The sequence below is a fragment of the Oryzias latipes genome, chromosome 20 (genome assembly GCF_053564925.1).
Source record: "Oryzias latipes strain Hd-rR chromosome 20, Olatipes_Hd-rR_3.1".
NCBI lineage: Eukaryota > Metazoa > Chordata > Actinopteri > Beloniformes > Adrianichthyidae > Oryzias > Oryzias latipes.
Window position 1 is genome coordinate 23,333,134 of NC_136256.1, and position 21,948 is coordinate 23,355,081.

Here is a 21,948-nt window from a genome sequence, read left to right on the forward strand (position 1 = left end):
CTTGTTGAGACAGGACATAGCTTCAACAACCAGTTCTTTTTGTGGAAAATATTTGCAGAAATAGATATTTCACTAATTCAATGTTGGCATCTGTACAGAAGTGTTTGTGAAAAAACAACAGTTCCAGTTTTTGCTTAGCAGGTTTTGCTGTATGAAAGAGGAGGATGATAAAAAATGAAACCCCACTCAAAGAAAACAATTTTTTTTTGTGCAGCTTGCATTTGTGACTGTAGAATTGTAAATATATGGGCCTATTAATGCAAAATATCCATGTTGAACTGCATGTTCAGGATTTAATTTTTCATGGGACACGGAGCAGCGGCAGAGCAGTGTGCTCAGGGTGGAACAAAAAATAATTGCCCATCAAACAGACCAGAGCTTGAACCTCTGAACCTCTGGGTGTGGCATCTGTGCAGTTTTAGAAAAACAGATGTCTCTCCCACAACATTTATGGACACACCCACTCGACACTTGAATAACCAGAAGCAGTAAAATATGAAGAAAAAAAAAACATTCCCTGAAAAGGTCAGCATTTTGATGATCATAAAGGTGTTTAGAAAGAATTTTATGAAATCACAAAATCCAAAAGTTTCTGTTAGTTTCCGTGTCACTTTCTACACCAAAAATAGCTCAGCCTAAAAAAACAAAGGGGTTTGACTTCACGTGGCTTACATCCCATACAAAAAGAACCAAGCCAGTAAAAGCTACCAGATGTTTGTGAAATATTATACAAGATCCTACATGCTCCAAATTCAGGAAGTAAAAATGCAGTCAGTCTGCTGTTTTGTTTTAAACTACACAGTTAAAACTAAAAGCTCAAATTTGCAGAACAGCGTTCGTCTTTCTGCAGACATCCACTATGGGAAAAAAAATCATTTAGATGTTAACTTTTGAAGTGAATTTTATACAAATGATGCAACAATTACGAAGAGATTTCGGATTTGCAATAAGAAAGGTTTAACAGTCAAACCGTGCAACATTCCTGAGCACCTGGTTTCACTCAGAATTGAAAACAAACGGCCAGCTGGTTTTGTTACCAAGGAACTACAATGAAGTGCAGGCATAGAAGCTGAAAATGGGGATTTTGAAGTACGTCTCTCAATCCATTCTTACCAAAAAAGTTTAAATCAAAGCAATACAATTGCATAAACGTTCTTTAAGTTCTATAAGACTGCACAAATATCTAATCAGAAAGTATCTGATACTTACAGTAGGGGTTGTAAGGCTTTTCTGTTTTCAGCCGAGCGTTGGGACATCAAGAAAAACACCGCAGCAAAAGCACAGAAGACAGGGAAGCCCCAAATGTCCGCCGGGATTCAGTGGGAAGAGTGTGTGCGCCTCGCTGGCATCATGTGTGAGAGACGGTGGGAGGGACGGCGCCGTAAAGCGGAGCCCCCACCTTTTTTGTTCTCCTCCCAATCAACAGCATAACCCTCTGTCCTAATGCATTGTCCTCATGGTTTTTTTTTTTAGAAAGAAATAATGGAACATGCATGTGTGAGTTTAAGTCTGCAAATTAATTTAAGTTTCTTTCTTTTATTTAAGATGGAGCTGGAATTGTTGGGGTCACTTTTTCTGCCACCAACAAAGATCTTAGTAAATTACATCATGTGGTTTTTCTTACTGAATTCAAATTTCGCACTGTCTAAATTATTTTTTACTATACATGTTTATAAAAGCGGTATTTCTGATATCCATTGCCTCAAAACTGTATTCCAAGATGAAATAAGAACAAGAAAAAAATATGAAAAGCTGGAATGAGTAGCAAAGATTTTCCAGTTATGTTGGTAAAAGTTTTGGTTCTTCCAGCAGAACTTGATTTATGTTCACTTTGGGAGCAAATAAATGAGTTATCTAGCCTTCACTTATGCACATCTGTAATTACGAGTATGGTTTTTAACTTCTTACCAAAACGAGTTTTAGGAAGTAGAAGCAAAGAAATGAAGTCATCTTGGTCACATCTTAAAAAAAAAAAAAACTGGTTTCAAGGAGCTTGTTTTAATTTGAAGGGTAGCTCAGCAAGAACCTTTTATGTTTGCTTTGTGGAAAAGGAAGCAGCACAAATATATATAAATATACAGTATATGTATATATATGTATTTTTTTAGATAACATTTAATCTAAACTGTGAAAACCCAAGGCAAAAAAAAATAACTGAGTTCAGATCAACTGTGTGACCAAATCGTGTGATTATTGCTTATTATTAAGAAGATTTAACCACACCTTTTGTTTAAACACCGCTTTTCCTCTAATAAAGTGTTAGCAAAAGGCCTTTATCAACAATTTCATTTGTAATACCCCACTTCTCTCATTTGCAACCCTTCCAAAGTCTTCTGCCCCCCACCCTCATATAAAATGTTCTAGCTCTGCCACTGGTCTGAACTGTCTGCGGTCTGATGAATCAGAGTGCGTGCTGTCTTGGCAGGGAACTAACATTCCTTCACTTGTCATTCAGAAAAGACAATTGCCATCTTGAAAGCTTGAAAAGGAAACCCATCTCATAATTGGGTGGATCCATTTATCTTCTAAATCCATTTTCGGGGTCACATGGCTGCCAGAGCCTATCCCAGACACCTGTGGGCGAAGGCAGGGAACTCCCTGGACACAAACTGTTGCGGGGCCACCGTTCTTGCTTTTAGGCAAGAACACTGAGCACTGCGCCACCCTGCTGGGACCTTCGTTTTTAATGGTTTGTTTGTTGTCTCCTCCCAAGCTAAAGTCATAGAGCTTTTGTTTTGTTTTTTTAAAACAGAAAGGTTGATGTACCTAGCGAGCGGTCCTTCGTCTGGTTTGTCGAGCGCACAACAGGCAGACTGGCACGAACCCGGCTCCCGCGGGTGAACGCCGTGGGCGCCTCTGCCTCAGACATGGTGTCCAAAGATTCTAGGGAGGCCAAAGATAGATGGTCAACCTGGTCACCGACACTGGGCTGAGGGCTGGCGCCGTGTTTTGGGCTTCTGCTCTGCAGGGGGAAGAACATCAAAAACAACAACGATGAGCTCATAAGAAAACAGAAAAAATTAACACATTAAAACACTTGAGTTTCAAACTTCATCCATGTTTTCCAACAGTAAGTGAATTGTTGTGCCAATTGTGGAGTAAAATGTCTGCTTCTGTCTGCCTTGTGCTTTGAGAGACGCCCTCTCTTTAACAGGCAAGATTAAAGAACCTGTAATGATAACTTCAAGCTCGACTCCTGCTAAACAAAGGCAAACAAAACCCAAGACAGCCACCATGTAAAGTCCCCTCAGCCTCATGTTTGTCACTGGTACATGCTCGCAAACAAAATCCTTGCAGTGCAGTTCCACCTGTGGTTCAATCATCAATCATGCAAAAGCTTCTAAGTTTACGACAATGTGACTCACAATTTACTGCTGAAAGACAGAAACTGAGGTGTGATCAGAACAACCAGTAGCAGATTAGGAATTCTTTAATCAAAACTTTTAGATTGGAAGAGCTCTCTGTAATCCAACCTGCATGAAAAAGCCTTATCAAGCATGCAATGAGACAGTGTGGGACATAGCTTCATGGCCCACTGAACTGGTGCTGTAAGGTGATCAGCCCTAAGATACAAGAGACGACTGAAAGAAGGGGGCCAGCAAACATTGCCCTCCTTTTGCACCAATGTGAGAGCCAGTCCAACAAAGACACGGACAGACCCATCGGGCAACACAACATGCTTCTTTTCTTTCCCACTTAAACACATGACTAATCAGACGAAGAAAAATACATACAAAAACAAACACTTCAATAACAAAAGCTGATTTATTTTTGAAGCTTATACTTGGGGCAAACCGGTTAGGCCTGATGGTCAAGGTAAGCTGGCAGGTAAAGTGAAATGCTGAGACATACTGGGAACAAGCTCACACAGCAGGCGCTAGTGAGGGTGCACATATAGCCACGCACTACAAGACACACGCAGGCCAGCATGATGCAGATAAAAGGGGGGAAAAAAAGACCAACTAACTCTGTGGGGCAATTGGATTTTCATCAAATACGTCTGAATGTCAAGCTCAGAGTGAAGGGAGGCGAGCATGACCTGCAGAGACTGACGGAGGAAAAAGGGAGAGAGCAAAAAAAACCATATGGACAAGATGTTTCAGTGGGAAGCTGAGATGGAGAAAGAGACGGTCATCAAACACATATATCAATCAATGTCAACAGCAAAAGATTAAAAAAACAAAAGAAAAACAAATGGGAAGTGTTTCTTTGAGCAGAACGTGCTGGCTTTGAATCAGCAGTTACGATTAATAGGGGGAAGCAAGTTCCATTTTAAAGTAATGGGTTCTTGGACGGACTCTTTCGCAGTCATTTGCTAGGTGATTATGCATACATTTCTCTAATTTGTTCATACTGATGAATAAAAATCTGTTAACCCTCAATTAAAATTTGTAATCCCATTAAAATTCACTTAAGCAGCAGCACACAAAAACTAAAATTGTCCTTCTCTAATGGTGTCATAGTCTACTTAAAACAAAGTTTGCACTAAATTGATATGTAATCTGATACATAACATGTGTTGGGGAATTTAATCCTAACACTGAATTATTTAGGATCTTTTTCAGCAACGGGGGGTCCAAACAGCCCTCCCACACTGCTGCTTAATCCTTTCGTGCAACTGCGCCAGCCGTGGGGGTGTCAAATTTGACTGGCATCATCTGCCACCTGTAGGTAGCCATTATGCCAAAACGATCTGTCAATGTAATCCGATTCAAAACAGTGATCAGAATAAATTTGAACTCGTGCTCAACTTTAATTTAAACATAAATTAAACATTGGTGTTTTGGTGTGAGGAGAAAAAGCTGCCATCAAACAGAACCAGTAACTGCAAGTACAGTTATTGCATCAAATTAAATATTAATCAGTCAGAGAAGACACTAGTTTAAAAAAATGTAATAAAGCGTGGATTAGATTCTGCTCTTTATGACAGCAGTGGTGTTTACCAACACATAAATAAATAAATTAAATTTACAAACAGACATTGAAGAATATAGTCACACATCACTGTTGGTTATAGAATTTCATCCAGGCAAATAATAAAAATACACAAATACTAGCTTAATTTTCTTATTTGTAATAAAACAGATCAAATTAAACACAGCAAAAGAAAAACATCTTTATTGTATTATGTTCTACATACTCATAGCAACTTTTACAGTCTAAATATAGGCTGTTTAGAATCTGAGCGTAGACGCCAAAGACTGCATCGTTAAAATGTGAGGTCAACCAAAGGAATCTAAAGAACCGCTCCAATGATTTTTGGTGTTTTTAACATGTTCTTGAGGCATTTTTATGACGATGGAGGAAATATATTAAGATAATTAAGCCTGAATCTGCATTTCGGAGTATTTCTTTTTTCGAATCATTGTGAATCAGGAGCAGACAAAAAAAAGCAGTTTGAAAAAGATCCCAATTGTGACAATGAAAATACGCTGGGTGTATTCGCTCCTGGACATAATGTTCATTCTACATACACGTTCTTGCCTTTGAGCTCAAGGAAATTCAAATAGAGCTTATATCTGAAAAATGCCTAATTTCTATTGAAGTGCTCCAGACTGACTGTTTCTGCACTTTCTTCCACCTATTTACTGTTTTGTGTTCATGTTTGGAACATCAAACAATGTTGGCTCTGATTCGCTACCATAAACGTCCTCGCCAATGATGATTGCTTATCCTGTTGATAACCGGCCCAGTTTCCCCTTCTGACAGAAATTCCCATTACAGCACATCAGCGGCCCATGGTGGGCTTGGTTTGCACCGTTTATCGAATCAATTCAAAGTGACGCAGCACCTTTAATGTTTAGTGACCGCGTTGTAAAAATAAAAACACGAAAGAATTTCACAATAGCTAAAAAAAAAACAATGTTAATCCAAATACTATTGATAGCTAACCCCTAATGTTCGGTTCTATTATAGCCTTGATGGGCTGGATCCTGAAACTGTCAGACTTTTTTATGATGTTTTATGATGTCATATCCTGCCAAGCCTAGACAGCTTACAAATGCTTATATTCAACTCTATAGGCATGAATTGGCCACTTAACAACACCTGTAATTCCTCTTAATGAGCTTCAGATTCAACACAGAATACCAAAGCAGTGGATGAAAAGTGCAAATGAGATTCTATGTCTTACATTTACTGCTTGAAGTCAGGTAATAGGTTAGGTCTGTCCATTAGGAGTTGTTTCTCTCTTTTCCTCTAGCACACGTTTTATGTAACAGCTAAAGAAGACATGAAACACCCAGTTTTCAGAGACACTCTTACCATACTAACTTTTTCAGAGTTTGAGGTCCAGATGCAAACCCGCAGGCTAACCTCGGATTATCACAGTAAAACCTGCTTCGACCCGCTCGCACCTACAGTGCTTTCCAGCCTAGCGATTTCCCACACTTAGGACCAATCCCTGCAGCCGGCGGTTCTGCTCTTTCAGCAGTAGCTCCCTCTGTACACCACAGTGGTTCTGACAGCTATGATAAATGTATAACAGACTCCCTGATATTAGTATGCATAAAGGAAAAAAGTTTGAACGCAATGGGAAAAAAAAGACAGCCTTGGGAAAAAATCCATCTGGAAAAAAACGCTTCAACATTTTTATGAAATCAGAAAATGTCAACTTCAGTGATGGGGGGATGTCAGTGGAGAGCTAACGCCAACGGGCTGTTAGCAAAAGGCCTTTATCAAGCAGCAAAGAAAGTGTGACAGACCCAGAGAGGACAGCAATTACAATTTTATCATGAATTGTTGTGTACTTGACAGATCAAAACAATTCACTTCCATCTTTCCTCCCCTTTTTCACAAATAAAAAAAATGAGAATAATAAAATAATGTAGAAAAAGTTTTGCTAAATTAGGGCCATCTAATCCCAGTCTTTAAAAGCTGGTGTCCCGCTTGTTTTTTAGACATCTGTGCCCCCACTGGTCACCTACATCAGGTGTGTTCCACCAATGCGGAGCAGCAAGGGCAGAGGTGGATGGACAGGAAACAGGACACCAGCCTTCGAGGTCTGGGACTGAACCGTCCGGGATTTGATCGAAAACCATAACTGTGAAGCAAACAGATTAAAGGCTGTGAGCAGTTCAGTTGTTCTATATCCGTGTTGGTGTGCTTGCGAGCTCGGATGTATGCATGCATGAGTGAGCCAGGGCCATTGTTCCAGAAAATGTGACCCAAGCTCACGACATCCTGCAAACATTTATGTAACGGGGGGGATTGAAAAACAGCCTACTGTCATTACAAGGAAGCTCAGCTCAGAGTCTGCATAGCAGCCAAGACCTAACGGGTCAGCGCTCTTGCATGTGATACGCAGCTCTCTACAGTGCCAGCTCTGCCAGGTGCACAACAGAAAGGCTTTTTCCTTGCAATGTGTCACCCAGCGTGGTCATTTAAAAAAATAAAAAAAAGCTCTTTAACAGTGGAAGGACAATGCGGCATGATTTCAGAAAGAGAGGTAGATTACATATTATATCATGCTGCTGCCATCTCGGCTTCTGACACATAGGCTGACGTGGAGCGGAGTCTAAAGGAAATTATGATTGTTAAAAATAATGGCAGGTCCTGATGGGACCCTGCTGTGTCACTCATGGAGGTGTAAGTATAGGCCATCAGAAGCTGACACATGATCGTGCTCTGTGCATGCTGTCAGTCCACAAAAAGCCAACTGATTGGTCCTTTTTTCCCCCTTACATGTTAAAGGTAATACGTTTATACAGTAAGAAGTTGCGTATGAAACAGTCTACTTTTGTTCTGGAAAGAAACCTTTTTTTTCTGACACCTTTATGATATGAAATAACAAACACACTGAAGTCTCACTTAGAGGCCACAGTTTGGAATGTATTTGAAACAACAGCCGCAATACAAATACAGTGACATGCCGTAACCAACCCTTTCTTTTGTCACATATTAATCCGATTTTTTGTTATTTTATCATTACTTCCTAGATATAAAACATTGGGCGAAAAAAAACAAACACATGTGGTATTAGGGCTGCACGATATGAGGAAAACTTGCGATATGTGATATTAGTGATCAATATTGCGATAACGATAAATTTGCGGTAAATAAACAAATAGAAAAATAAACAAAAACATCATTCCCATTTCATTGCAACAGTTTAAAAATTATACTCCAAATGACCCTCATCGACATGGGGGACAAACGTCAGGGTGGCTAACCCTGGTCCTCAAGAGCCTCAACCCTGTCTGTTTTCCAATTCTCCCTAGACTGCTCGATAATGATAACCAAAATCAGGTGTGTTCAGTCAATCAGGATGTGAAATCACTTGAGTCAGCCAATCAACAGCAAGCTGGTTAAGGAGAGCTGGAAAACAGGCAGGGTTGAGGCTCTTCAGGACCAGGGTTAACATAATAGGCCTCCATCTGATTGGTCAACAATGGGAAGGCGTCCATCTGATTGGTCAAAGCATAAAGGGATTAATTTGATGTGTTAAATGCTTCAAGCTGCTAGAAGATTGTTTTAACACATTTTGGGTTTGCGATTTATTGCGATATTCGCCGTCTTTTGCGATATGCATATTGCAGAGCTGGATATTGCAATATAACGATAAATTTGCGGTATATTGTGCAGGCCTATGTGGTATAAAGCCCTTTTAATTTAAGAGTGAAATCTGGCTTGATCCAAGGTTTTTCTTAAATCTCCTGCATCCTTTTTCACCGCTGCAGTCACTTGGGTCGGCTATCCGGCCCCTTCAGGACGTATATAATTAGGTCAAAAATGCAATAGTAAGACATTTTCCAACACCACACATGCCTTTATTTTGAGTGCATACTAGGCCTGCACAATATACCGCAAATTTATCGTTATCGCGACATTAAGCTGTGCAATATGCATACCGCAAAAGACGGCGAAAATCGCAATAAATGTTTACCTTAAATGTGCTAAAACAATCTCATGGCAGCTTGAAATATTGAACAAATGAAATAAATCCCTTTATGCATTTAACCAATCGGAAAGACCCGTTTACATTGTTGATCAATCAGATGAGCCCTTTTATGTTTGATGTTTGCCTCCTACGTCGACAAGGGTCAGTTGGAATATAACTTTTAAACTGTTGCAGTGAAATAGAAATGATGTTTTTGGTTGTTTTGCTATTTGTTTATATACCGCGAATTATATCGTTATCGCAATATTAATCACCAATATCGCATATCGCGAGTTTTCCTCATATCGTGCAGCCCTAGTGCATACATTTAAATAACCCTAATGAACGACAAGAGACCGTCTTACTAGTTTGAATGGTTTGGTAGAGATGCCTATGATGCCATCCTTACAGACAACGGCAAAACTACTGTATGGCTCTGCCGTCCACTCATTTATCAAAACCCAAAAGGTGAACATCAAAACAAAACATTACCTTTTTTCTCAAAGGACGCTACTGACTTCAAATTAAAAGCATACATTACTCTTTAAGTTTTTAACAATGCTCGCAATAAATTAAAAAACATATATCAAATAAATGGCATGCACATAAAGTCACTTAAAAAAATGTGCTCACTTCTGAAAACAGTCTCTGGTGGCCATTTGAGGAACTGCAACAATAATGATTTCTGGGTCTTCTTGACATTTTTGTGCCATAAAACAGGTCTCATCTGTACTTGAAATGAATTCCATCTCACAACTCACTTGTTCTCAATTAGTCTTTAACACAATTTCAATTCAAGTGTAGACATTTCTACCTGAATGTCTGCATAGGATGTTAATAGCTCTGAGCATTTATTGCATTGTATTTGTATACTTTTGCAGCATTTTTCCTGTTTTGTGTTTTTATATTGTACAGTCCTTCAGAGACGGTCTTTAAAGTGATTTGTTAATAAAGCAACAGCTATTTATTTGATGTGATCTACCATGCGAATTCCTCAAGCAAAGCTCATTGACTTTTACATTTTCCCCTTTCCATGCATTACTTTCTTAATATTCTGAAAAGAAGTTGCTCTAATTAGAATTAGGTTTAAAAAATAAGTGTACTTTTTTTAGTAACCACAAATAAAGAGCATCCTTGAATCCTGTTTTTGAACAAAACCTTCACTACCACAACAAGTTGATGAAAAACAAGTGAGACAGGATTAAAAAAAAGTTGTATAAAACTATGAGGCACTGCAGTTCTGTACAATCACAAAGCTCCTGTCAATAAACCAGTCTGTATACTGTCTGTGTGCTTTTGTCTTCTATAGTCAAAATACCATTATAACTAAATCCCAGAGTCATCCGTTCCCATTCATGGCTGCAGAATCCCTCTCTCGCTCCCTGCTCTGATGCATTCCTCCTCTAATCCCGCCGCACAATCCCCAGATGACCTTTCACAAAGCGGTTTGTTTGTTAATTGGCATTTTAATTTAAACGACTTCGTTGAAATCCCATTCAAAGCTGACAATAACGAGGAAGGTAAGCTCCAAAGTCACACCATCTATACAAGATAATGACGGATGATGCAGAAAGTAATGACGATCTGAAAACAGAAAAAAACAAAAACACAGCAAGCCAATCAGCTGCAGTTTTCTCATGACTCCCAAACTGGATGTCTGAGCCCAGAATGGTCTCTTAAAGAAAACATCACCTGAAATAGGAAGGCAGCCAAAGTCGACTCCCAAGAATCTAACTTTCAAAGTAAAAGTGTCAAACATGCATACAAAAACAACTGAACTGTTTACCATTCTTGAAAGAATTAGTCTTCAGTGACTTCCATGTGAGACTGGAAACTCCCCGATCCAAGGGAAACAAGAGTCTCTTCCTCTGGTGCTTTTTCAGCCACTTGCTTTGCACAGCTGCCCTGTCCTGCTCTCTTTTCGTTCTAGCCCACAGCGGATGCACACACTCCGCCCCCCCCATCGCTAACCATCAAGCACAATGTAAGCAAAAAAAAAAAAAAAATCCCCACCATGTGGACATTAGAGGGAAAGCCGTTGCTCATTGTTTTTTACATTTGTGTGAGGTGGCAGCATAAGGTGGTGATCAAACGCTCTTATGTCCAGCTTCAAAAATGAAAAAAAATGCTTTGAGATTCAAAAAGTTTCTTGCAAGAAAAAAAACAAACAACAACAAAAAACTGCCTAAAACGGCTGCTTGATCATTAATGAGCTCGTCTGGGCTCATCTTCTGTCTTACGGTTCCTGAGGCTGTAACCCCAAACATTCTGATCATTACAGCAGCCTAGCCCTGTTCAAATGACTGTTGTCAGTATAGCAGTTCTACTTGAAGGTGGTGCCTAGGGCTGAGTAAAAAAAAAATAATTCAAACCAAATCAATCTTTACTTAGAATCAGTATCGACCAATAAAATCAATTTTCTTTCTAAAGTCGTGTTTTCTTTGAGCAAAAAAATCGTTTTTCAGGTAAGAATTTATGAATTACGTACTAATTAAATTCCACATTTATTCAGTTTATATCACATTTGTGGGGAAAGGTTTTTTTAGAGGCAACTGACAAGTTTTAAATGGAAATCTAAAAGATCAAATCAATAATTAACAGGGGGATTGGCCTATTACTACCAGTAATTCTGTACAACTACAATACAAACCACAATAAAAAAAAGTGCCAATTCAGAAATATGTCACAGTATATTTATATAGGAGCAATAAAAGTCATATTTCTGCTTTGTTTATGGACTGAAGCAGAGCTGTCATGAAAGACCAGATGAAGTCACACAGTCTGACAGTTTAACACAAGCCATCCGTAAAATGATTTGCACATACCTGTAAAAAGGTGCACACAAAAAGTCCTTATATGCTCCCTATCTGTCTCACCCAAACAAATACATGCAAACTTTTTGCTGACGTTCTCAGAATCTCAATATGTTTGAGTTTTGAAATTAGCAGTGAGATATATTTTGTATTTTTGGTTTTCAGAAAAAAACAGTTTCTGAATTTTTATGATTTAAAAAAAAAAACTGTCAGGTCTGGTTTGTGCTCTCCCCCTTTTCTGCAAATGTAAATGTGTGTTGTGGATCTGACACAAAGTCAAAGACTGCTGTCTTTTTTTTTCTGATACATGTGCTGCAGGTATGAAACGCTCCAAGTTTCCAAGTGTGTTTTTTTTCTCAGACGTTTATAAAGTAGATGAGAAACAATAAAAAACAACGAAACAAGCCAAATCAACAGTACAACGTAGCTCTCCTTATGCACAGACTAACTCAGGCGCATACCTGCAAACACACCAGCTCTCCGTATTCACCATTCCCTTAAATATCATCGCACAAAATAAATCAATCAAATGCAAGCAATAAATAAATAAATAAATAAATAAAATTAAAAATTTTCAAGTCATCATCATGGGGGGATTAATAATATAAATTGAAAGAATATACAACAAAAGTAACATTAGGGAGACCAAATAGCAAAAATAAAACAAATAATATTTTTTTTTATTTATGATCCTGCAGAAAAAAAGAGTCCTTGGTAATTCAACAGTGTTGAATAATCCTGTGTTTTTATCAAGCCTTTCAGTCCTACATTCAATGTCTCATTTCCCCAAACAAGGATCCAATCTTCTGCCTTTCTATCTATCAGTAACTGGTGGTTACACCATGTCCACTTGCCCTGCTCTGTTCCAAATGCCCTCTTTCATGCAGCAGTTTTTGCCACGAATGACCACACAAAAACTCCCAAGGTCTAAATGATTTGATCAAAAATATACAAAAACTCAAATTCTTTAATAAAGACAGCAGCTACTGAGGCTTATGCAGCCAAATCTCCATCGGGTAGCACATTTCCTGTTCTGAACTTTAGCCGTACTGAGGTAAGATTTTTTCCATATTTGTATAAACCCCCAAAATAACTGTGGCACCAACCCATTTATGAAGTTATTCCTTGTAGAATCTAAAGCTAAGCACGGTAATGTTTCCTCATGGTCCATGTTTTCTTATTTAAAGTAAACTTGCCATCTTGTTCTAACATCTAAAACAGCAACTGGTCTAAATTTAAGTCATGTTAAGTTCATAACTTCTACATGTGCTCCGCTCCCTTATCACTACAGAAGAAAGGGCGACTGGAAACAAAGCACAGGAGATCAAAATGAGGCCTGATCCAGATGCTCAGAGCTGCTTCTGTCAGCGGTGAAATCATTCTTCTGCACTTCCATCTTTGCCCTTTCTTTTGAAGTGAGGATCATCCCTCTGGCTCAAGGAGGAGTCCAGATGTTGGTCGGCATGCAAAGACTTGCATAGTAAATACGCAGATATAAACTCTTACCTAGTGAGCTAAAATGTTCAAGTTATTAGATCGAAACCCATAAACGCATCATAATAGATGTCCTACTCCAATCATCTTTTGATCTCTTGTAAAATTGTTCCCAGTCGTCTTTTGATTATGAATATGCTACTTTTTAGTCAAAATAAAAAATCTGTGTTGTTTTCGAGGACATACGTTTGTGGGAGGGACTGCTGGCAACCCCGCCCCTCTTCCTCTCCCCATTCCAGAGCAGAGCGGGGAGATTGTGACCGGCTCAGCGTATTTTCTTTCTTTTTAATTTTCTTTTATTTTAAGTTTTATTGCACAGACAAAAACAACAACCTGAAACAAATCAAAACCAATAAACTACCGGTACTTATGCTGCAGGATCCTATACATAAACAAAACACAATTCCACATTTATCTAACAATAAAAGATGAACCAAAAAAGGACAAAGACAGGAGGCCAAAAAAAAAGAAAGGGAACAAAAGAAGTCAGATCTTTAATGAGCTTCTGTCTTCCTATACGTCACAAACATCGACTGTACAAGAGAGCTGGACTGAGTGAGTGTGACGTCACCCATTTCCAATTAAATAAATTCAATTCACTCGCCAATTTTCCGCGATACGGACTTCACCATGTTGGAAAGAGGCGGCGTTATTGAGCAGCAATTGGTCCGAGTCAGCCCGAATTAATATTTCTATAGCAACCATTCAGAAGTGAGATTGTTGGTAGGCCATGCCTCTTCCACTGAAAATGGGCTCGTAAGAATCAGTCAATCAAATGCTTTGACAAGAAACCACACTCTTTTTGAGGGCTTGATTTGTTAGTTTATAACTTAAATAACTTGAGCTACAGAAAAAATCTAAGAGGGCCGCTCAGTCCACTTCTCTTGGTCACAAATACGCTTTTTTTCTTCAAATGGCCTCCTTTTGTCTGCTCCAGATTCACAACGATTTTAATAAAGAAATACCCAGAAATGCAATTTAAGGCTCAATTTTTCCTAATATATGTCCCACATCATCAGAAAAACGCCACAGGAACACGTTAAGATCCCTAAAAACACAATTTCCCTCTGAGTGGGTCTTTAAACTAAAAAACGGGTGAAATTTTCTCAGGAAAAATAGACCTAAAAAAAACAGTTACAGAACTCAAAAGTGGGATCAGACATTAAAATTCATGGAAGTTTGAGGTTTTATGTGAGTATTTTTGCATTTTTTTGAGTTCAGAGTAATCTGACCTGTACTTTTCCAGCACTGCTTTCCACTGGGCTGCATGCCTGTGGATTACCAAGAGCAGCTAAAAGCTATTCTCCTCCATGCTTTTGTATAATTTAGTTGACTTGTTTTGTGACAACTTATCTATATAAGTCAAAGAATCTGTAGGTGAGGCTCCTCCGGCTGCAATATTTACAAAGAGCCTTAATTGTGCACAAAGGTATGCAGGGGGCATTAGGTTAAAATGGTAACTCCAGTGTCTGTTAAAACAACCTGAACTTTTTACACCCTCATGACCACTACCTGTCTGACGGGTCAGGTCAGCAGCTCCCCGGCTTAAGACAACGGCAGCCACACATCTCTGTTTTGCTGAAGAATCTGCCTCTGACAGGAGCTCAGACCTGATTAGCTGGTCTGATTAACGCAGCGGCGTTGCATTCGAGACAGCGTGTAAAATTCTGTCTGGCTCGACTCATTATCAGCAGTGATCACTGGCAGGTTCCATCGGGACCTTCTGTCGGAGCGATTAAACACCCCCACCCCCCAGTGACACTATGGATTAGACGCAGCCTTGGCGCCGCTTTATGGACCACTTGTCTTCTCATTTGGGGTGATGTACCCTTAAAACCCAAACTACCTGACACACGAGATCTGTTCCCCAACAGACCTCCATATTCCTCTCTTTAGCCTTCTTGTTCTTCTTCTTGGGGGGGTTGAATGATTTAATACAGATGCTTTGCTCCAGACTGACAAATTTTTAGAAACAAAAAGCAACCATTAGGTGCAAAAACACATTATTGGTTTCTGAGTATTAAAAATAAATATCTAAATTGCAATTAAGGTGAGTTGAAACCTAGCCTAACATTCTGCCATGACTAATCCCAGTTTTATTCTTTGTTTCTGTGAACTTGTTCAAGTTTCAAACAGTGAGCTGCTGCACACTTGGAGTCAGTGTTATCTAGCTGACCTTGATTCTGTGGAGCGGGAGTGTGGCATAGCCAGGAACCCACAGAGAAAAGAATGTGGGAGACTGTTTCACTGTTTTACTTTAACAAGAAAAACTCAGGAGGCAAAATTATAATCTATTTTCTTGATATTTTTCTCAAAAATAAGCAATATGAGGAAGTAAATGTGTTAGCCATGGTGGTATTAGATGCCTATTTTCCATATAATTGACATTATGGATTAAAAAAATATGATTTTTGTGATGGTCTCCAACCAAATCTGACAACCAGGAATAAAAATACTTTAACCTTTAAAGGCCAAATGACTAAAAGTGAATATGTTTTTTTTTTCAATACAACAAAGTTAATCAAAAATTAACAGTAAGTACACCTGACATGGTTATTGTCCTTGGTAAATGTGATTTAAAGGATTTGCTTTTTATATATATATGAAAATGTCTACATGGTTCTAAACTGCAAAACATGGCTTCCTGTACCTGTGCAATTTTACATTTTCATTCAAAAAAAACTGCGGAAACTGCTCCAAACATTTACAAAGAAAGAAAAAAAACATCTTAAAGTTTTTCGCCTTTTTCTTAAGAAAGAAAGACTTTGTCTCATGCAACATCGGTGAGGTGCGAACATCATTTAAAGTCACAAGTCTTTCAAAAAGTAATGTTCAGCACTCGCTGTGAAATTTTAGTTTGTGACTTTCATGTTAAGATGAAAAAGTATGTGAAGACACAGAAGAATTACTACTGTAGAGCAGTGTTTTTCAAACTTTTCTGAGCCACGGCACACTTTAACCTTAAAAAAATCCCGCGGCACACCAGCATCCAAAAATTTAAAAAAAGGAGAAACTCAGTCTGTATTGATCTACAGCCCCTCCACAGTCTCACATGCATTTTTGAGATAATTGTTGCAGAAAAAGCTGGAAACTGCAGCTGTTTTTTTCTAAAAGATGCAATAAAAGTTAAGTTAGAAGATTTAAAAACAGTTTGTAATGTGTTCGTTGGTTTCAAGACGTTTAACAACAGATCTCCTTGTGCTCTGTCACTCTCACAACCCAATGCATCATGGGAGATGTAGTGCATAAAACGGCCGGCGGAGATCGCTTTTCGGAGCTTCATTTTCTTGTTCACTTGTTCTACGGTCTCATACCGGATTCTGTGGAAAGCTACAGCGCTAAAGACGAGCTTTAGCTGGTATTTTTGTTAGAACTGAGCGACTTTACGAGCTAAATCGGGACAAGGAAGTGAAGACTTTAAACACTTCTGATTGGTCAGACTGATGACATGTGATTAAGCTCCCCAACAATGATTGGTGGAGACAGTTAAAGCGACGGGACTTTTCCAAAATACAGCCGGAGCTGCAGCTGAATCGTGGTAACGTCATTCTTATCAAAATGTCTTTAATAAAATAAAGTAAACGCAAAGAAAAAGTATTTTACGATCTTTTATATTCCTAACTCCTCAGTGTTTTATCAGGGCCTGTTTGGATGAACACAGAGCTGATATCCTGGAGATGGGAAATGTTGTTAAATCAGTTAATGACGGCAATTTCCCTCGGCACACTTGACCATCTCCCACGGCACACTAATGTGCCGCGGCACACTGGTTGAAAAACACTGCTGTAGAGGACCAGGACAGTCCAAATTCCCTCCCTACACCCTAACTCCTACAAGACTATATAGTCTAGTACCCGGGATTTGACTGCAATTCGGACACGATGCTCACTACTTCTTTTTTTAAACGACAAATATGATGTCAACCATTGCCCGAAGTAAAAGCCAAATAAATGTGAACATTTAACTATTTATAACTATTTTACTATTTAAACTATGATCCAATTATGAAAACACAATTAAATCCACATTTGAAATATATATATCCTTCACTATATTTGTCAATCTAGTTGGCATCGATGCACAGTAGTTTTTTGCAGAGACTTCTGGGAAATTTCCAGGGCACTGGATTTTGGAATTGTAGATTTGGGAAGTCCTAAAAATAGTTTATGCCCTATATAGTGCATTCAAAAGTGAGAAGAGAGAGAATTCAGACACAATCGGTGCCCAGTGAGACCAGGAACAGCTTGCCTCCTTGTTACTCCTGATTTTGTGTTAAATAAAATAACTAAGTGTACTAAGTTATCTGGTTCTGTTTTGAAAATACACTTCATTTTAACTTAGACGGTTAAGATTTGTCTTCATACTTCCTGCATTGAAAACCCTCTCCAATATAAATAGTGTTTTTGGTGTTTTTAACATGTTCTTGTGGCATTTGTCTCATGATGGAGGAGATGTATGAAGAAAATTCAGCTTAAAATGGGATTTCTGAGTATTTCTTAATTCAAATCGTTGTGAATCAGAAAGAAAAAATGCCCTTGGAAAAAGCTTGTAGCTGTGACCTAGAAGCTACAACAGCAAGTCACAAACTCCCTACTCTGCCAATTCTGATGCATCCCCTTGCAGATAAATGGATCCACGTACATCTTCGTTTTCCTCGTCTGAGCTGACATCTGGCTAAAAACTGTACAGCTGGATAGCTCCAACTTTGTCATTTTTTTCTAGTTGAGACAGGGTTCCTCCACATCAACAGTCCTGCCCACAACTTGGAGGAACTACTGCTGCTCTGCAGAAATTATTTCCTAGAAAACAGCCGTTTCCGTTTTTGGCTAAAAACTGTATAATCATAACAATAAGACCACTTAGAACACGTTTAGAATACAATTAAAAGATTATCGGAGTTAGACTTTAAAGGTGCACAAAAACTGTATGTAAAGTTTATTGGAAATGCTGCTATTCCTGACAAATAACTGACAAATGTATATTTATCCGATTCATTAAGAAAATAACCTAAATAAAAATGTAGACCAGAAGGTTGTTATACGCTCAGAATCTGAAGCAGCAAAGTCCAGATGCATACAGCTTCACATGTCCTGCATAAGAGCTGCATCACATCACATGAAAATTAATTTTAAAAAAACAAAACAAAAAAAAACAAATCAAGCCTCTTGTGTAACATTGGTTCAATTGTCAGCATCAGCCAGGGAACTATAGCAACTTAGTGGTGACAGACGTGTCTGTCACTTCATCTGTCTGCTGCCCTCAGCTGCAGACAGCTGCCCTAACATGGCTGCTCCGCTCCATAAAGAAACGCAGTCACAGCTCATCGCACACACACAGGCTGACACACAGGCGGAAGGAAGGAATTCAGTGTGTTTGTGATCGGTCAAGCAGTTCAGTTTGTCCTCCTCATAGCCCTCAGGCAGACAGAGAGGAGTGAGAGGATGGGTGGCGGTCAGGCCAGTGGGTTGTTATCTCCTCTCCCTTGTGTGGGATCCAGGTCTTTGGAGGCGAGATGAGTGGAGGAAATTAAAGCACTTGCTTTTGCTGTGGGTGGAAGGATTGCAGAAAAAGAAAAAAAGAGAGGTGGTATTGCACACAGTGCAAGTTGGTTAATGTCTGCTTGCTCACAGTGGAGTCAGCCACTTTTTAGCATGTTGAGATATTATCATCGCAACCTCCGGCTGACCTTGATGGATCCCCGCCTTTGTAACCCAAACCCCAGGAGACATTCCCTTCTCACCTCTGAAAGCATGCACAGTCACTGTAGCTGCTTTTCCTGTATTTCTGCCGTCTTAACATCTGCGTGGGAACACACACAGGTCTTTTTATCCCTCACAATATCTGCAATGTTTCCGTAAACAAAGTTGACTTTTGTCAGAGTTAATTACAAGTCCCTAAGGCGCAAAATGACAAGGATTAAACAATTTGTCTTTAGTTCCACCTGCTTCTGTTTTTGCATACAAATCGTGACACGATAAAGATGATCTTTGATTTTTTCCTTTTTATTAATCAGCTCTTAAATGTATGCTCTTGTTGCTCTTTTGGATGACATCACAGTCTCTTGTTCCTTTAACCAACCCCTTTAACCTCAATAACACAAACACTGTCACTAACATCAGTTTAAAGCTTTCGATTCAACTCTTTACTAAGCCTAGATTCTCAGAAGCAAAAGAATAAAATAAAAAATACTGTGTAGAAATTGATGAAAGCCCAGAACAGCCGGGATAAAAAATATGGAGGCGTAACAAATAATTTGAGGGGCTCATGATTTTGTTGAAAAATATTGCTTTTGTTATTTTTGCAAAAAAAAGCTTGTATTGATGCTTTTTTTTATTTTTATTTTTTTTTATCTTTGTCCATAACGATACAAATACTCAGAAATTGGTAGGACAAACCTTTTTGCAATAGGGGGCAGCTAACCCCCTGGGCCCCCTGTTGCTCCACCCCTGGATTTGATTGCATTTCATTGCAAATGCACCCATAAATCCTATTCAGATTTATCGTTTGCTTTAACAAAATAATAATAATAATAATAATTTACGTAGAATGTTGCAATATTTGGAAATTCTATTAGAAAATTCTAGCAAAATACAAGAAACGTGAAAGTTTAAAACTTTGAAAAAAAATTATAAATACCAACAGCTTTTTGATTTTAATATTAGCACAAAAGCATTTCAAGTTCTCATTTATAGGATCAGTAAATCCAGGCAGCTGCAAAACAATCCAGGGTCATAACTTTATCCCAATCGGGCAGGATGCAGCATGTTTTATCACCCATGCCCTGATGGAGTCATAATAGATTTACTTGTTAGCTGGCACAGGCAGAAAATAAAGAAACCCCTGCGCTCATCTTGAAAAACGACTGGCACAGACAGCCTGCAAAGCAAAAGCACTAAAGGTTTCCCCTCAAATTTTCTTTGCGTGGGCTTTTCCCTTGTTGGAGGTTTGCAGCACCTGCGCGCGCCGCGGCACGGAAACTTTCACGAACAATTGACCAGAGAAACTCGAACGCTTTTTTTTTCAAAGGGTTAGTTAAAAACGGTGCCAGCTTTCGGAAACTTAATAACGCATCAGCAAATGAACCCCACCTTTGTTGGCTCTGACCGGACGGTGCGCCGCCGGTGTGACACATGTATTCCCAGTCTGTGCGCAAAAAAATAAAAATAAAAATAAAAAGTTTCTTTGTATTCCTCACTTAGAGAGAGCCATGCCTCCCGAGGACCTCCAGATACAAAGGCTGCTCTGAAGCGCTCCTGCACACTCTTCTCTAACAGGCACCTACACGTAAACTGAGACCCTCTGGTAGTGACATCACAAGTCGCTATGGCAACTGACTCCACCCCACCTCTGAGCTGATCCTACCTGTCTGACTAGCAATAACTTCACAACAAGATCTTTCCTCTCCTTTTCCGCGTGTGATGGATTAAACAGTCACAGAGTGTATTTTCCTGATCTGACATTTTTTAATGTTTTCGAAAAGTCCCCAAACTTTGAATTTATGTGATACTAAACAGTACATGTGTAAAAATCTGGAGGATTCAGATCAGCCTGAAGGAAAGGTTGACTTTGCATGTCTTCTAAAAACAAGCACACAAAATCAGTCTTGCACAATGACTTGAACAATTGCCCCGAGCTCCCTTGTGGCTTGTTGCCCATCTCACTATTACCTCAACTGTTTAGGCTACAAAGCCAGTTTGTCCATCTCTTTTGTGCCCTGTGACCCAGCACAAACAAAAGCACAATGCACAGGTGAGCTACATGTTCCACTACGGTGACTCCAGCTTCCCTCTCCATCGGTTTCAGTGACTTGAAAAGTTCAAGACTTCCAAACCTGCCCAGCTACAGGAAGTGTTCGTAGAATCTGCACACGCCGCAGGCTGGCTTGTTGTCTGAGAGTACAAGCAAGTCAAATTAGGGTTATTAAAAAAAGGAGTGTATAGCCAATTCAAACCTTTTGTGGTTTTGATGTATTCTATTTCTTTAATGCTCGCTGTTTTGCAGTGGGAGGGAAACATAGAAGGATATTTATGGGAGAAAAAACTCACATTTTACCTACAGTTAAAAGAAGGAGTGAATAATTGTGTGGATCCACTGGAGTACACTAGGGATAATAGAAATATCCATAATTCTTAGAATGGACTGAAGCAATACATTAATTGCTGCAAGTAAAAACATCCTTTATGGGGTTTTTTTCCCCAGAGCAATGAATTATTTGTGGGGTTTTGTTAGTTTTGTTAAAATATTTAGCACAATTCAAACATAATTCCTGACTTTGGATAAAGGGAAAACATTGTATAATATATGAAATAATATATAAAGTTTAACAGGGCTTTATTTACCACTATATTTTTCCAACTCCACACCTATAAATCTATACTTTGAAAGTATTTGAATCACCATTTTTACTTAATTTCTTTATTTTAAAGACATTATTTTCTAGTTTTTGTTGCTGTTTTAACCTCTACATTTCTTCTGCAAAAACAACTTACTCTATAAATAATAGGAAAGAAAATAAGCAAACTTAGCATCCACTGATGCATATGGATGGCATGCAGGATTAAACGTAATTTTGTCTAATGGTGTTTAAAATTCAGATGCTTTCTTCAATTCTCGTCACTTTTTCTTTTTCTTTATCCAGTCCCATTCCTGTTAATCCAGCAGCTGCTGGGTCAAAAATCCCCACTACTCTCATTACTGCTTTTAAACTCAATCTGCAGAAACACCTGTCAGTTTAACCTCCACTTCTGCATTCACTTTAATTAT

At 38.9% G+C, this 21,948-nt stretch overlaps 1 protein-coding gene across 47 annotated transcripts in view; it reads right to left on the reverse strand.

The window, feature by feature from the left end:
* kiaa1217 (KIAA1217 ortholog) overlaps positions 1–21,948 on the reverse strand; it is a 116,509-nt gene that overhangs the window by 28,397 nt on the left and 66,164 nt on the right. For 24 of the 47 annotated variants that reach the window (XM_078938617.1, XM_023949985.2, XM_078938609.1 and 21 more), the window contains exons 3-4: positions 3,968–4,048; positions 2,767–2,962 (exon numbers count right to left, since the gene is read on the reverse strand). In XM_078938617.1, coding sequence (XP_078794743.1) covers positions 2,767–2,962; positions 3,968–4,048 — 277 coding nt within the window. Of the gene's footprint in view, positions 1–1,209; positions 1,418–2,766; positions 2,963–3,967; positions 4,049–10,664; positions 10,805–20,273; positions 20,507–21,948 lie in introns of those variants that run through there. The other 23 variants (XM_078938636.1, XM_078938615.1, XM_078938612.1 and 20 more) reach the window with 6 other exon arrangements.